This window comes from Parastagonospora nodorum, assembly GCF_000146915.1.
Source record: "Parastagonospora nodorum SN15 chromosome Unknown scaffold_16, whole genome shotgun sequence".
In the NCBI taxonomy this organism is placed as follows: Eukaryota; Fungi; Ascomycota; class Dothideomycetes; order Pleosporales; family Phaeosphaeriaceae; genus Parastagonospora; species Parastagonospora nodorum.
In genome coordinates, this window is record NW_001884564.1 from 822,319 (window position 1) to 837,968 (window position 15,650).

Genomic DNA, 15,650 nt, shown 5'->3' on the forward strand with positions numbered 1-15,650 from the left:
GTAGTGTTGCTTCCTGTCAGATCGCAGGCATCTACCCTGCCGTCGTTGTTGCGGTCTGCGGGGTTGATGGTGCTGTGTCCAGCAGTGTTGTGTCCTGACAGTCCGCCAGTAGTGGTGTTGTGTCCAACAGTGTTGTGTCCTGACAATCCGCCGGTAGCACCATGTTGAGTACCAGTCACATCACGGGCATCTACCTTGCCGTCGTTGTTGCGGTCTGCGGGGTTGATGGTGCTGTGTCCAGTTGTGTTGTGTCCGGTAGTGCTGCTGTGGCCTGTACCAGTGGTGTGTGAGCTGTGGGTGGTGTCGGTGGTATCCTTGTCCTTGTGCAGGATGTCCTTGACCTTGTTGACGATTCCAGACATGATTGTGGATTGATGTGTTGGTGTTTGGGAAGTAGATGTAGTATTGGGGTAAGTTGAAGTGATGAGTTGGAGAGTTGAGGAGTTGGTGTAGTGGGTATTGGAGTTTGTTCTATGGAAGAACTGGGCGCCTTCTTATATCTACACTGGGGAGCAAGGCGTGAGCACTACGTAACTTATAGCGTCATTGCCTGGTGTGTTACAAACGGTATTTGCGGGTACTAGCGCCAGGATCAAGGTAAAGGCAGCTGTCTACCACAGCGGCAACGTCATACCGGCTGCGTCACCAACAATATTCTTTCTTACAATGCCTCCACTTCTTTCAATCACGACAATTCCCTGCTGCAGTAACAGCCACACAAACAAGCATCAGCGGGGTACTTGCTGCGCCATGAGGCTAAAGGCAGACTACATCGGGTAATAGCGGGGAACGGCTGCGTCATTCCGCGCTTCTCTCAGCCGCGCATCCAGATCCTGCTTTGCCCTGTCTCACATCAACTTCACCAGAAATTGGGTATGCGATCAACGGTGGATCATTCTATAACGAGGCTAGTTTCGAAATTCTTGCTTGAACAGCCACATGGGCCCCATAACTTCCCAAGTGTTGCGTGGCTGGGCCGCAATAAGTGAGAACTTCGTCACATTTAGAGTTTACTACGTCAGAATGATCAATTGCGATCAGTCGGTACCATATTTTCACACATGGCCGTTGCGCCAGGCCAAGTACATTGCAAGTTAGTTCAGAACCCCTTCTCTTTATCAATTGGCCTGGATGTAGAACGGACAGGCACTACGCAAGAACATTGCACTACATCTTGTTAACTACGGCGGAAAGAGATCAACAGGCGGCAGTTCATCCCCTGGCCTAAATCTACACATACTGCGTTGCTGTCGCAATTTTCTCGCTGCGATGCTGCGCATAGCTTCAGGCTGCCCATAGTGCTGAATGCCCTTGGTACATTCCATCGTAGTTGACAACCTGCAGTATAGAGAAAGTGCTTTGGACCTCCCTTCCTCATTATCCTTTCTTCAGCATAATGAAGCACACACTCAGCTGCTGGATTGACACTGCTGCTTGCTGCGGAGTGTGATCAAGTGTGGCCGCAGTACCAGCAGACATGTTCTAACAAGTCAAGTTTTACAGCGCTGCTGCAGTCCAGCCTCAAATGCCCCACCACGCCTGTTCGGTCCGCTATTAATAGTTTTACTGATGTCACCAAAGTCTCTCTGTTCACTAAGCTAGAACATATACTCTCCATCCCCTTCATTCATGATGCCAGGAGCGATGTACAAGCCAATGCGCAACACAAAGGCGACAGATTCCGAATTTGCTTTTACGTCTTTTACTCCGACGCTCAACAACCATGGCTCCGATTAATGATGCGATTGCAGATTTAGATTCGCGCAATCCAGAAGAACGATACACGCTTAAAGAAGTTGCTGAAAAATGGGGAGTCAACCGACCAACGCTCGGGCGAAGATGGATGCGCATGACAACGTCCAGAAGCGATAAAAACAGACAGCAGCAAGCTCTCAGCCCACAACAAGAACTAGAGCTCATCAACTATATCACGAAGCTAGAGTTTCTGCTAGCTTTTAAGACCGTGTTTAAACGCGCGTTTACATCAACTAATATACAATCAGCTTTTTCGAGGTACTAATCTTATTCTACTTCAACCAGACGTAGTTCTATCAAAGCTTAACGTGCAGCTACGTACACTGACTCTACCAGCTCCTATAGAAGCTCCATAAGAAGCTCGTACGCCCAGTAACGTACGCGAACTTAAAGCTCAATCAACGCTTCTACGTGAGCGCGTACGCTGGCATAAGAGCTTATCACCAGCTTTAAATATTAAAGCAATTAATCAGCTTAAGAAGGGCGCAGAAGTAATAATGCTTTCGGCTGAGTTGATGCGCGACCGGATCACTAGTCTAGAGAGAGCTAATCAAGCAGCGTCAGCACGTAGGCAGCGTAAAAAAAGACGTATACAGAAGCAAGGAGTACTCACAAAAGCCGCTGGCGAGGATCTACTCGCTCAACGTGAGGCTGACCAGCAGATTGCTCGTGAAGAGCGTCAGAGAGGAGAGCAATCAGGCCTTAGCCGCCAGGCTCTCGCGCGCTGTACGTGCTGCAGAGAGACTGGCTATAACTCACGCACGTGTAAAAAAGATACCTTAGCTACGACATGATATATTTGATCGCCCTCTATCTATTATATTATCGCGTTGTTGAGTTACGCGTCTTCAAAAGTGATCAAAGTTAGTGGGGTGCGGCGCTCGCCCGTGGAACACGTTAACCTTGGTATGTACCGTCGTATGCGCCACAATATCGGATGAATGGGGTCTCGCTTTTGGGCCAAACAGCAAGCTGCAGCCGAGGTGCGGCCGAGCGCTTCGAACCCGCCCACTCGTAAATGCCTGACACTTATAGTGCGGCGCAGGTGAGAGGCACGGTAGTAGGCAACAGCGAGATATAAAGAGACATAATACTATGTGCCGACGTTTTCTGCCTCTTGTAGCGACTTTGCGACGAGACTCTTACCATGAGGATTCTGATTACGCTTCCCGAAGATATCTTATATCAAATTGCTCTTGTCCTCGAGTGGGATCGAAGCAGTCTTCTTGCCTTGTAAGTGCGATTCCCGAACGAGCTATCAGAGCGCAAGAGCTATACAAACGTTCTCTGACTTCACGGTATCGAGCAGGGGCAAAACATGTCACACTGCCTACCGCACCACCAGAACTTTGCTCGTCAGACACATTGAGGATTTGGATACGGACAGACTGAGACTATTATATGACGTCTTCTCAAAGAGACCTGAGTTGAGAGCATGTGTCCAATCCTTCCCGGTGTATATGAAATATGGAGAGATACTCGTCGATGCACTTTTCAAGTTGACTACATTACCCAACATTTGCGAGCTCGTGTTCATCAGTTCGCATGAGCAGTTCTTGCCCGAGACCATAACTGGCCTGGCACGTATACGGCAGCAGACACTCGGTAGGCCCACAGAACAAGATTTCCAGTGTCAGTTCCTTGACTCGCATTCGTTTGCCGGAATAAGAGCTGTGACCCTTATCGGTAATTTTACAACTACAGAGATCATGCGCTTCTCATATCTACCAACTCTACGAACTCTCTATTGTAGGGATCTCTCGTCTCTACATGCTTCGCAACTAAGTAGCGAATTTGTTACTCAAAGTCCGAATATTACCTCACTCTCTCTGAGTGGGGACGGCTACTGGAGTGTCCAAGCTAGAACTATCCAAAACATCATCTCAGCGTGCCCTCGAATTGTTGAGTTGCAATGTCAGGTACCTGTAGAGGTGGAGCCGAGGGCCCCGTTACATCTTCGCAGATCGAATGTAATCAGGCCTGTCAGTCCAGCAGCTCTCCAGGTCGCTCTCGCTCCATTACGCACAAGCCTGAGAAAGCTCTCTCTCACGCAACTGCGGCACAACGTGCCTTACGATGGATCTTGTATAGACTTCTCGTCCTTTACTGAATTGGAAGACCTGAAGATTGTATCATGCTGCATCCTCCCGCCGGGGCCGCCTTGCGATGCACGAGAAGAACTGTATACTCGCCTTCCCATTAATCTGAAATATCTAGAAGTAAGAGATTATCTAAAAGAGTACATATAAAGTAGAACTGATTGCTCGGACAGATTGAGTTCCCTCGCGAAAGCGGGATCTTTTACCATCACGCCGAAGGGGAGCCATTCCTCTTTCAAGACCCGTCATCGATACCGCAGTCAATATATAGGTGGATTGTGAAGCTCCTAGAATACAAGCGATCACATTATACAGCTTTGGCACGTGTGAGCATGGCAGATCCACCAGGCGCCATAGGATTGTGGGTATGGGAGCAGAAGTTCTGGGACCCATCGGAAAACATAAGGAAACTATTTGATGCACTGTGTGTAAAGTTGGCTATCAAGCTAAGTCATCCACACCCGTGTTCAGTACTGATTCATGGGAACGGCGGGAATATAAACCCCCCTTTGGTACCTATCCATGGGAGTAAGACTAGCATATGCCACCCACCATCAAAAAGGAGTATCTTGTTCGCCTCCAACTCTTTCCAGGTTCTGGTCGTAGAATATCTCGGCTCTGTTTATCATTTTGAGTTTGGTTGCGTCGTCAGCCCCGTCCATTCTCAACCTATACCCTTTATCCGCGGCTCGTGAAAACATCGCGTACATGACAAACGTCTCAGCGTTCCGAATTGCCTTCTCAGCGCTCTGAGTAACAGTTAATTTCCAATCGTATGTCACGTCGTCAGCTATGTGTTGGATTAGCTGTCTATTGTAGGATGTACTCGCCTCCGCATAGACACTTACTTCTGAACCCATCCTTGTCGATGTGTGTTAACTAATAATGACTGATAAGCCCTGATTGTAAATCGTTACTCATCACCACTTACTTCGTGCGAATATGTCCAAGAACACTACTTGTTTTCCATAAGTCGTGAATTCGGCAAAGGGCCGGCGGCTTGCGAAGTCGCTGTCCAGACCCTTGAATGACGAGAACTTCAAGAAGTCAGGGGTAACAAGTTCTGAAGACAATAAAGAGCTGTCACATATCTAGCAGAATCAGCACAGTTCCTATGGGTATGCTGAATGGCCTTACAGTTATAGTGGCTCGGTTTGCATTCATACCGCTTGGGCTCCTTTCAGATGAGAACTTCCTAGTGTAGGTTTCGGCTTGTGTACCCGGACCCGCACAGCCCATGGATCCGCGACTTTGTCTAACCCAGTTTGTCTCGTCCTGCCACTGCTGCAATGGTTGTTCCTCGACCTTTTCCCCAGGGGATGGTAGACGTGGTAGCTGGTCGTTCCTCACATAGACCGGATCATCTGGATCGTTTGGGGTCAAGGTCCACCGCTTCCCATCTCCACATTCATCATTATCACAGTAGAAGCGGACCTCCGCTGCCACCTGGTTTGTTGTTGATACAAACCGCTCCCCAACGGTCTCGAATATGCCTGCCGACAAGCAAATTGTCTGTTGGCCATCCAACATATCATACCCTGGTGTCTACAGAGCCAGTGTGGAAAACTTACTCTTGACTATGTTCAATGTCGCGATATCTGTCCCGGGCTTGCGGAAATGGAGCAAAAAGATATCATCCATGTAGGGACTGACAGGCGCATTGAGTCTCATGAGGGAGCGGCGTGCCATAAACAGCGCGTCTTTGATCCCGAAATCAAACCCTCCGTTGAACTTCGGGTTTTGGTAGCTGCCGTGTACCCAGTATGTGTTGCTTTGTGCGATGGATGTGGGAGCAATAAAGCTCAGTAAGAGAAGATGATAGACTTTCATGATGACATACAACATCTATGTCGATGAATACGTCTTGTATTTGCTTTGAAGCGCTCCTGGTAGCGATCTGCTTATATGCTTGTGAATACCAACTAGAATGCCATCCCACAAGCCACGCAGCTTAAGGCCAAGTGGCACGCTGTCGGATTCCGATCTTAACCTGTGCCGCAGACATCGGGCCTTTCATGTCAAAAAGAAAAGATCTAGATAGCCTCGCCACCAAGGCAAACACCTCAAGTTGAGCATCTCGTCACTCTTGATGATTTTATTGGCGACGTGTTGGATTGGGATAGCTGGAACTTAGCAAGTTTGGGGCGACGCAAGGCAGTCTGGCTGACTAGTTTCTGTGCTCTTCGTCTCGGTCCGAAGGAGTGGAGAGGCACAGTGTTTCACGATCCTTTGAGGAGGCGTGCCATGGCAATGAGAGTCACGAGAGAAGCTGTGCCTCATGAAACAACACGACAGTCAGGCGGATTCAGCCTGCCGTCCACCGAATGATGGTACCGATGGTATAAATAGACTGGGATGTAGTCATTCTATTCAGACTGAGAGTGAAGGATGTGGCGCATACATGGCACCCGCAACAAGGTGAGCAGGACAACTATGCTAAACCTGCTTTCATTGGTAGTGAAGGACGTAGATAGCGAACTCGCCGCAATGATCATATCTTAGCAGACTTTAGTCCGGCCGTGCCACATATCTGAGACTGATGATGTTGGTCTGGCTTTTGAGGCACGTCAGATGGATACTCAGAGAGGAGTGCCGATATCCAGAATTCCACGAGGCAAAATGAAGTCGGAAATCGTTATCGATTTTGCGCAAGCTTTGTGCTTGGTATTGTAAACTTGTACCCATTCTTGTGCTAGACTATATGCATATATATTCAGTCTGAACTGCATCTCTCTTCTTTTTTTTTTGTTCTCGTGGGTGGCTTTCAGGAGTCACAAATGCTCATTTGCTCATGCTTCAATGTGGACCAAAAAGACCAGTTGATGGCGATATCCCTTAGTCCAGGTATGTTGAATTCAGGACTGTCTTGTTCTTGCTGTCTGCTAGCACAAGTGAGCTGCTGCTGAAAAGTGCGCTCTTCGTCCGAGAGCACTGATCGCTGACGACGTCAAGACTGTGATGGACTTCAATGAATAAAGCGAAGTAGAAAGTTGCAGAACAGTGTCAAATGCAATATCGAAGAAGCTGGGTTACTAAATATCCAGACAGTGATCGAACACGGCACTCGAAAAAGATTACATACCTACCCCACGCTTACAATACCTAAATTAATGAACTGCATGACTGTGTAAGCTCAATCAAACTTCTACCCAATACTAGCAACGTGTGGTGAGCATAAGTTGGACGTCTACTGGTTTGGGTAGCGTCTTTAGTTTCGGCCGGACTTGCACTACCTAAGCCCGCCTCACCAGGGAGCTTAAAGCTAGCGTAGGTAAGAAGATCGATCTTTCCACGAGGAACATTATTATCCCTGGCTTATCCACATGTCAGGACATCCATGTGCGTCTAGTGCTGGCTTGTATCGGCCAGAATCGAAGCCGCTGCTACCCGATCGAGTCACACTCGCCATTTGCCCAGAAGATCCGTTGCACAGCCCATGCAGTATGCGGAGTCGCTCGGAACCTCTTGTTGCTGAGCAGTGCAGTGCAGTGTGAAGTTACTCCCGCGACTTTTCCAAATAGAGATCCGTTTGTGCGGAGATGTCTTCCGTCAGCGGGGTAGCTCCACTCCTTTGTCCCGATATGTGAAGTATGGGCGTAGATCACAAACCCAATGGAGCTTGCTCCGAGGTCTTGAATGGGAGCCTGAACAGCATCACGCAGCCAGAAAGAAAGATTGTGATCGATCAAGCTACATATGTACCATAGGTACTTATCATTACTACATTTCACTCAGCAAGAAAGCACAGCCATCGTCAATTTCTCAAGATACATTGCAAACATTTTAAGATGACGCTACCTAATCAAGTCATTGACAGCCTGAAGAAGGCAGTAGACGGAGCGTGTGCAGACATCCGATCCGACATCCCGGGGACCAGTGTCGTCGTGGTTGGTAAAGACGGTAAAGAGCTATTCGCACATGCCGCAGGGAAGCGAGGCGTGAACTCCAAAGAAGACATGACACTATCGAACCTCTACTGGATTGCAAGCTGCACCAAAATGATAGCGGGAGTTGCTTGTATGCAATTAGTCGAGCAAGGAAAGCTCCATTTGGACGATGGAGACGAGATCGAAAAGCTCATTCCAGAGTTGAAAGATGTTAAGGTGTTACAGAAGGATGGGAAACTCGTGGAGAAAAACAAGAAAATCACCCTGAGAATGTTGCTCACTCATACTGCTGGCTTCGGCTACTCGTTCTTCAACAATGAGCTTCGCGACTTCGCTCATCCTGCTGGCTTCGACGAGTTCTCCGGTGACATCAAGGACATCCTCCAGCCCCTGGTCTTCCAGCCTGGCGAAGGTTGGCAGTACGGCGTCAACATCGATTACGCAGGCTTGGCACTCGAGCGTCTTACGGGCTTGTCTCTCAACGATTACTGCCACAAGAATATTTTCGGGCCGTTAGGATTGAAGAACATCTCGTTCTTCCCGACTGCAGACATGAAGAAGAAGTTGGTATTCATGCATCAAAGAAAGCCCGATGGGACATTAATCGCGCGCGATCATCTGCTGCGTAAGCCACTCGTGGTTGAAAGCGACAGCGTGAAAGAAGTATTCAACAGTGCAGGTGCTGGTGCATTCTCAACACCTGGAGACTACGCCCGTAAGCTACGGCGCAAAAAAGCGTCAGACTAGTTTTGCTGACGGAAGCACAGAGATAATTGCAACGCTGCTGAACGATGGCACTTCGCCGACAACAGGCGCACAGATCCTCAAGAAGGAGACTGTAGATCTTATGTTCTCGAATCAGATTGAGAAATTTCCAGACTTTGGTCGACAAGGTATACCAGATGCAAAGCCTGATCTGACCAATCCTCTGGCGGAAATCTATCCCAACGGGGGCGCTCCTCAAGGATGGGGTCTAACTTTCATGTTGTCCAACGGAGGGCCGACTGGCAGGTCAAAGACGACCGGATTCTGGGCTGGGTTACCAAACTGTTGGTGGTGGGCGGACCGGGAGAAAGGAGTCGGTGGCATCGTTTGCAGTCAAATCTTGCCCTTTGGTGACCCAAAGGTGCTTGGGCTTTGGTTCGACATTGAAACGCAGATCTACCAGGCTCTCAATGCCTGAGCCGGGCCGTTGTCATCGCACATTCTACATGTGAAGCTTTTGTAGATACAGTGTCCTCTTCGGGTCAATTGACGGTACCAGAGGATATGATATTGTAGTCTTTTCTTGAACAATCCTGCAGATCTTATTCTCATTGTGATTTTACCACTGCTGAAGACATTAGAACTTCTTAATTCTTCGTGTCAGATAACGCAGTCGGCGTATAACCGAGGACAAAATATCCAAGTAAGTAATTCCCGAGCCTATACTCTTTCGGTCCGATAGCACAACGATCTTGTCTGACAGGCTCGTGACCTGTGCAGCACATATCCCAGTCCGCGCACCACCACTATGGACGAATAGGATTTTTCGTCGAAACCTGTGAGAAAGAGGAGTCCAGTGGTTCACAGTCTGTAGATCTGGGAATTTAGAGGGTTGAGAGTAACCGTGATGAATGCAGAGTAGGTTTGACGAGCTAAAGACTGTAGATGTAAATGTGATGGTTCCAAGGTCTTTACATGACTTAGGGTAGTCTGTCGCCTGGGCAGCTTGTTGGTTTCTTATAGATCATGGTAAATCATCGTACGATTATGAAAGTATGTTCCAATTCGAAAGTTTGCTGGAGGGATCGCTGTTCTCGCGCGGCATGCGTAACCGTTCCCCGCATCTTCCCAGTCAGGAATGTGGAGCTAGCAATGGGCGGGGCGCGCATATCAGCAGCATCAACTGCCTTTTCTCATGTCCTTGTCGCTCTACCTTTCCTCTTTCTGCCTCCATATCCGGGTCGCAGTCATGAATTTTGTAGACGTCCAACCAGATAGCTTCTTAGACTATGCCTTCACATCGCCATCTACAAATGTGATAACCTCTGCGACAACCGTCGAGGACCAGTAGGAAGCAAAACCGATGTTGTGACCAGTGTCGGAAAGGGAAAAGGGCATGCGATGCCGCAATCCTGGAAGATGCATTGCTGGATGACACCAAGGCAAAGGAGAACCCAACGACGTTCCATTACAGCGGTAAGCTAGTCCACTCTCCGCCGAATTAATTAAATATCTGACTGTCCAGACGTCTTTGGTCCATTAGCTGCATGCAGTAATTTGCGAAAAGACAAAGAAGACATGCACCCGCTGAGTGGGTTCGATCACAACGCGTAGCACAATCCAAGGAAACAGCAGCGAGTTCACTCCCTCCCCCAAAACGTCGTCGCACTTCCTCAACCAAGTCGTCGCGACCGAAGGAAAGTGTTCGGCAGTATGTTACGGAACCTGTCTGTCAAAACGATTCTTATACGAGTGGTGACCTCCGCGATCTGTCCCAATCCGTTCGATATGGGAGTAACGTTCGCCGACTTTGCTTCTGGGATATCTGAGATGATCGATCCGACTCACACCGCTCCGACTCTGGGTTCGATATCACCATCTTCCGTAGAGACGGAAGCGAAGGCTTCTTCCTTCTTTCTACCCGACACAAACGACGAAGACGAGGTGCTTTTGGACAATGACTCTGGCAAGGGGTCCTCACTGGAGACCGCTTCCGATTTTCTAGATGATGCACCCAAAGCTGCAAGTCTATCACCTCCATCCACATCGCACAAAGAACAAGGCCCTACTGTAGACACCAGCGTCACAAAGCGCGTTAGTCGCAAGAAGAGACGTAGAGAAGTCTCACCTCATCTGATGTCAAACAACTCGCCCACATATTCTACCACATCGTTCGCTACCAGCCTGGTTCGTTCGACAAACAACGCTTTACTGACGGATGGCTTACTGAAGATTTACCACAGCAGCTTCGAGAACGCACTTTCTTGCTGGGTGACGGAACGTACTTGTCCATACAACAAGAAAACTGATGTAGCACGAATCAGCGAAGCCCGACCAAACTGGAATCGCATCTACCACCACGTTTTCCGCCTTGATAGACTCGCAGCGAACGTTAGGGGCCGACAGCTCACATTTGCTGAGGACCAAGCCGCGGCGAAGGCGCTTAATTTCGCTATTTATGCATTCGCAACCCAATGGGCACAGTCTAGCAAGAGGTGCAATTCAAGCTATCCCTTCGACGTTGCCGAATCTCGTGAGAAAAGTGCACAGGGCGACAGTGTTGGATGTCCCGAGCCAGAGTTTGATCGTGTTCTGCAGATCAATGCCTGGAACGAAGCTCATAATGCGCTGCACGCTGCTGGTGACATCGAGTCTTTCCGAGTCGTGCTCGCACAAATCGTGTTTGCCTTGACGCAGAAGCCGGCACAGAATGACTCAGCAGAGCAGGGGATAGATGTAAGCGATCTAAAAAAGGAGAAGGCGGATGTAGACAAAGAGATGGATGTGTGTGAAGACTTGCTATCCAAGCTTGATCTCGCCATTGCCGACGGGCCACCAACGCATCTCGAGCAAGGTAAGCCGCACGCGTGCAAACTACACATGAAACAGCCCTAACTTTGCGTCTCATCGAAATTAGGCCTTCGCTTGATTCACTCCTTGAGGTCTCGGGTGGCCATGCGCAATGGAAACTCATGCAGAGCATCCGGAGTTCAAAAACAGTACCGGTGCTCTGCGGGACGACTTGATGAGGCTGATCGGGCAACGGTAGATCTACTGTTCTGGCTCGGGGTCATGTTTGACACGCTGTCGTCCGCGATGCACAACCGACCCCTGGTAGTATCGGATGAAGATTCGAACATCTACCCTAATGGACCTGAGCAGACAGTTGTGAAAGATGGGGATGTATCACCAACTGATCAAGCCGAAAGTTTGTGGGATGGTTATTTATTCGCTCACCAGGATAGCCGTCTCCAAGCCACTCCGATAAGATGGCCCTGCTCGTTCGATCAAGCTGCAGCACTTCTTTGTGATGCAGCCCCTGTAAAAGTTTTGCTTTTCCGGAAGGTAACGACCATCCAAACCCTGGTCACAAGAGGCATACGCGGTCAGAAAATTGAAGACACTCTGTGCACAGCGCTGGATGTCGTTGCACATTGGACGAAATTGTATGCACCGTTTATCGAAGATTGTATACAGCACCACGACCAAATGCATCCGCGCATACAGTCATGGTACACATGCCTAGCTGGTCACTGGCATCTTGCAGCATTACTGCTCGGAGACTTGATCGAGATAGTGGATATGTCGAATAGTGGCGTGGCAGAAGCTCGCGCTCGTCGTGATTCGACAAACTTCTTGGCGAATTTCAGGAGAAATAATTGCCAGATCGTGTCTGATATGGCTGCGCGTGCATGTCCACGCGCCGATGCATCATTCTCGCAGTCCAAAGACTTCCACTTTGCGCTCAATCAGGGCTCGATACTGACTGAGCCTTGGACAGCCGTACTCATTCGCCTGTTCGCTAAGGCTGGCGTCATTCTGTTAGAGGCGGACACCATGTTGCCAGCAGAGATCAGAATCGATGATGAAGACGTACTCTTCCAAAAAGCAGATCAATGTGTCCGTGCCTTGTGGTATCTTGGCCGAAAGTCGGACATGGCACTTGCGGCAGCAAACATCCTTGGAAATGCTCTGAAGGACAAGCGCAAGGGTGTTGAGGAGAAAATGAGCGACATGAGTACCTTTCTGGAAACTGAGCTCTGGCATGATCTTGATGACCTAGACGAGGCATTCGACGTGGACTGTAATCCTTAGGGGTTCGGCGTTCATTGTGCATGGTTGCTAAGAAACTCGGCTATGTTTTGTTAGCTTTCGGATCTAGTGGAATCTGTAAAAGGCATGAAGACTAGAGCATTTACAAGATTTAAATTCTAGATTGTTTGTAGTGAAGGAGTTTAGGTGCATCCCAAATCTGGAAAGATGGAGCCGGGCGCCAAGGCGCTTGATCATTAGCGTGTAATTTCTCTCTGGCGATTGGCCGGTATTGCGCCCCTTTCCCTTCACCACACACCTCATGAACATGTACAGACCGATGTCCGACTGCACACTTGGAAGCGATTGCACATCTCTCACAGACCGTTAATTACAAGTGTGCGCGATTACTCTTCTGGCGGTATTGCAGCACGGAGTGTGGAATCTCGACGTGTCCAGACGCGTCCGGCACGCGATCAAGTGATATCTGTTCGGACTGTACGAAATGGGTATTCCACAGTAGGCAACCAAATTTTGCAACACAATGCAGCTCAGCTCACCATATCAGATTGTTTGATGTCATCAAAGATCACGAGGAAGTTGTTCCTATTGCGCAGCTCGCCGAGGACCATCATCGGCGCTATGGCAGACCTCTCAGAATTGCAATTGATGAGGCTGACTGGAGATTCAACAATCTCACACAAGCACAGGTCTACGCCATCCGCGATACCTCGGATATGGCCTATCAAGGGCAAGAAAAGACCATGTTCTACAGGATCTGTCGTTTTCTCACGCTCAACATACAATTGATATTTGTCTTTGACGGCCCTAGTCGACCATGGAAGAATGGAAAGCGAGGTCAAGGCAAAATCGACTACCGTGAAAGGGACCTCCTCAAAGAAGTGCTCAGATGCTTTGGTATTGCTTTCCACGAAGCTCCCGGAGAAGCGGAGGCTGAATGTGCTCGCCTACAAATTCTAGGCCTTGTCGATGCCGTATGGTCACAAGACTCAGACTCTATCATGTTTGGCTGCACGCTGTGGATCCGTGATGACCGTGTTGTAAAAGAGAAGGGCACGACGGATCGATCGAAAAGAAACACACAAAAGAGCAAGAAGACCGCTCGTGTCGTGAGTGGAAGAAAATTTGAAAGCACGATTGCATCTCGATCGAGAGGCATTAGTTCTCTTCGCCATGCTTGTTGGTGGTGACTATGATAGGCAAGGTTTACCTGGATGCGGACCGAGTATTGCGAAGCAGGTCATCAGGAAAGGTCTTGGACAAAGTCTGTGCATGTGCCTCAACCAACGGGATTGCGATGCATGGAGTCTTTTGTTGGTTGAAAGCCTCCCGCGTAACATTGCTGTGCCGCACGGTTTTCCGAGCTTCAAAACCTTGGTCAAGTATAATAGCCCGAAGGTCTCCGCGGACGAGGTGTTGCAAAAGAACGCGAAATTGAACCTGGACTACCTGAGACCGATCGATGAGCTGAAACTCCTCGAAGTGACTAGCTCGCGCTTCAATATCTGGGGGCGATTGTAGTAAGTTTCGATATTAACATCCGAGGAAAACAATTATTAAGTCTCACTTTGCAGCATGAATTGGGTCGGCCCTGTGCTACTGATGAAATGCTTATCAAAAGGCAGCTCATCAGTAGCACCAGAGGTGGTCAACAGCATCAGGATGGTCAAACAAAAAGCTGGACAAACTGATCGTGGGCCGGTCTTTGAACGCAAGCTTAGCTTCTCGCCGTTTGGTGTGACGACTTTGCGAAGGGAAGACTTCGAAGGTGACCGATTCGGGTATTGGAATGGCGATAGAACCACGTTATTCGACCCGGAACATCGCGTGGAAAAGTGCGAAATGCCGAACTACTGGCTTCAGAAGGCTCTGCCGCCAGATGTGCTTGATCCTCCACCAGCAGTGCCGAAGAGTCGCTCTAAAAAACGCCGACAGCAAGCTGAGGCATCATCAGAGCCTGCTGAGACAGTTGGCGCTATCATAAAGAAGGCACGAAAGGCGCCCCGAAGCAACGCAACGGGTCGCCAAAGCTCACCCACCAAGACCAGCGCACCTCCATACGTGACACCAACGAGACAAAGCCGTCCGAAACGTCCTATAGATCGGACCGAAGACGTCGTCGAGATCTCGGATTCTGATGAAGAGCTCCGTCTGCCACCTTCACGGCGCCTGCAAAAATCCTTGGCACGATCCGACGTGTCTCGAGTTGTCGACCTTGGTTCGCCAAGCTCTTCAGATGAAGCAGCCGATATAATTGCACGACGAATGTCACAAAAAGCTGCAGGTCTGCAAAGGCCGGACCGAGTGGACCATACACGTCCAGTGTCTCCTATCGGTTTGCATGATATCGAAGACGTGCGCGATTTCCAATTCGCTTTACGAATGAGTGTGCGCGAGCGCAACGCTGCACCTTCAATTCCTGGTGAAAGGTGCCTCAACAGCTCATCAAATCCTGGAATGCCTACATATAACGACTCTATCCCCGAACAACCGTTTCGTGTGTCGCGTGGAGAAAGACAAAGCATGTCTTTCAACGTACATGCAGAACCTCTCTCAGGAGGAAATGAGGATTTGACAGAGACGCTACGCGAGCACGCTACATTTGGTGCTTATAATTCGCCGGCAGCGCGCATTGAATTTCTAAGTACAGCTTCGCGAAAACAGGCGGACACGATGCATTCCTCCTCACATGTCTCCCAAAAGAACTCCGCTTCATTGGAGCCTGCAATAGCTCACAACGCTCATCTAACTTCCCCTACACTCGACAACATTCGTGCAGCACGTCTCAAGCACTTTCAGTCATCTGGTGCTGTAACACCCACGAATGACGATCAACCAGGCATTACACAACCAAATATGACACCAAGACGGCCAGTGCCATCGGCTTTCTTTGGGCTAGCCGGTACAGATTGTATCGATTTAACAGATGATTGATCAGACACATTCGATACGATCTATCGTGGGCACGCTGTCTCTGTTGCCGGGGCAGCTCGGGGTTCTGCATAGAATGAAAGCTCGTGATTCAGATAAAATTGCTATTAAATAGGGATTCTGGGTGGACAGAGTGATGATTGCTCTGCGTCAGAGTGAAATTCAGTGAAAGCTCGTCACGAGCCTGCACAACTCACCAATGTCTAATCACTCCTAGGGT

General features: G+C 49.2%; 7 protein-coding genes across 7 annotated transcripts; 5 read left to right on the top strand and 2 right to left on the bottom strand.

Moving 5' to 3' along the window:
• On the bottom strand, nt 1–362 carry SNOG_10324 (hypothetical protein; the record flags this gene model as incomplete). The annotated part of the gene is made up of 1 exon (XM_001800547.1): nt 1–362. A coding segment is annotated over one exon (362 nt), but the record flags the coding sequence as incomplete, so codon positions are not given.
• Nucleotides 363–1,723: 1,361 nt separating this feature from the next.
• SNOG_10325 (hypothetical protein) lies at nt 1,724–2,046 on the top strand (the record flags this gene model as incomplete). The annotated part of the gene is made up of 2 exons (XM_001800548.1): nt 1,724–1,941; nt 2,004–2,046. The coding sequence occupies 2 exons, from the start codon at nt 1,724–1,726 to the stop codon at nt 2,044–2,046; spliced, it is 261 nt and encodes an 86-aa protein (XP_001800600.1).
• A 2,362-nt stretch (nt 2,047–4,408) lies between these two features.
• On the bottom strand, nt 4,409–5,684 carry SNOG_10326 (hypothetical protein; the record flags this gene model as incomplete). The annotated part of the gene is made up of 4 exons (XM_001800549.1): nt 4,409–4,644; nt 4,786–4,945; nt 4,992–5,392; nt 5,426–5,684. 4 exons carry the CDS (start codon nt 5,682–5,684, stop codon nt 4,409–4,411), a joined length of 1,056 nt encoding a protein of 351 aa, XP_001800601.1.
• A 1,958-nt stretch (nt 5,685–7,642) lies between these two features.
• SNOG_10327 (hypothetical protein) lies at nt 7,643–9,032 on the top strand (the record flags this gene model as incomplete). The annotated part of the gene is made up of 2 exons (XM_001800550.1): nt 7,643–8,456; nt 8,509–9,032. The coding sequence occupies 2 exons, from the start codon at nt 7,643–7,645 to the stop codon at nt 8,922–8,924; spliced, it is 1,230 nt and encodes a 409-aa protein (XP_001800602.1). The 3' UTR covers nt 8,925–9,032.
• A 1,202-nt stretch (nt 9,033–10,234) lies between these two features.
• On the top strand, nt 10,235–11,341 carry SNOG_10328 (hypothetical protein; the record flags this gene model as incomplete). The annotated part of the gene is made up of 1 exon (XM_001800551.1): nt 10,235–11,341. One exon carries the CDS (start codon nt 10,235–10,237, stop codon nt 11,339–11,341), a length of 1,107 nt encoding a protein of 368 aa, XP_001800603.1.
• Nucleotides 11,342–12,124: 783 nt separating this feature from the next.
• Nucleotides 12,125–12,541, top strand: SNOG_20109 (hypothetical protein; the record flags this gene model as incomplete). The annotated part of the gene is made up of 1 exon (XM_001800552.1): nt 12,125–12,541. One exon carries the CDS (start codon nt 12,125–12,127, stop codon nt 12,539–12,541), a length of 417 nt encoding a protein of 138 aa, XP_001800604.1.
• Nucleotides 12,542–12,983: 442 nt separating this feature from the next.
• SNOG_10329 (hypothetical protein) lies at nt 12,984–15,433 on the top strand (the record flags this gene model as incomplete). Its single annotated transcript, XM_001800553.1, has 4 exons — nt 12,984–12,997; nt 13,047–13,608; nt 13,883–14,019; nt 14,125–15,433. The coding sequence occupies 4 exons, from the start codon at nt 12,984–12,986 to the stop codon at nt 15,431–15,433; spliced, it is 2,022 nt and encodes a 673-aa protein (XP_001800605.1).
• Between the last annotated feature and the right edge of the window lie 217 nt (nt 15,434–15,650).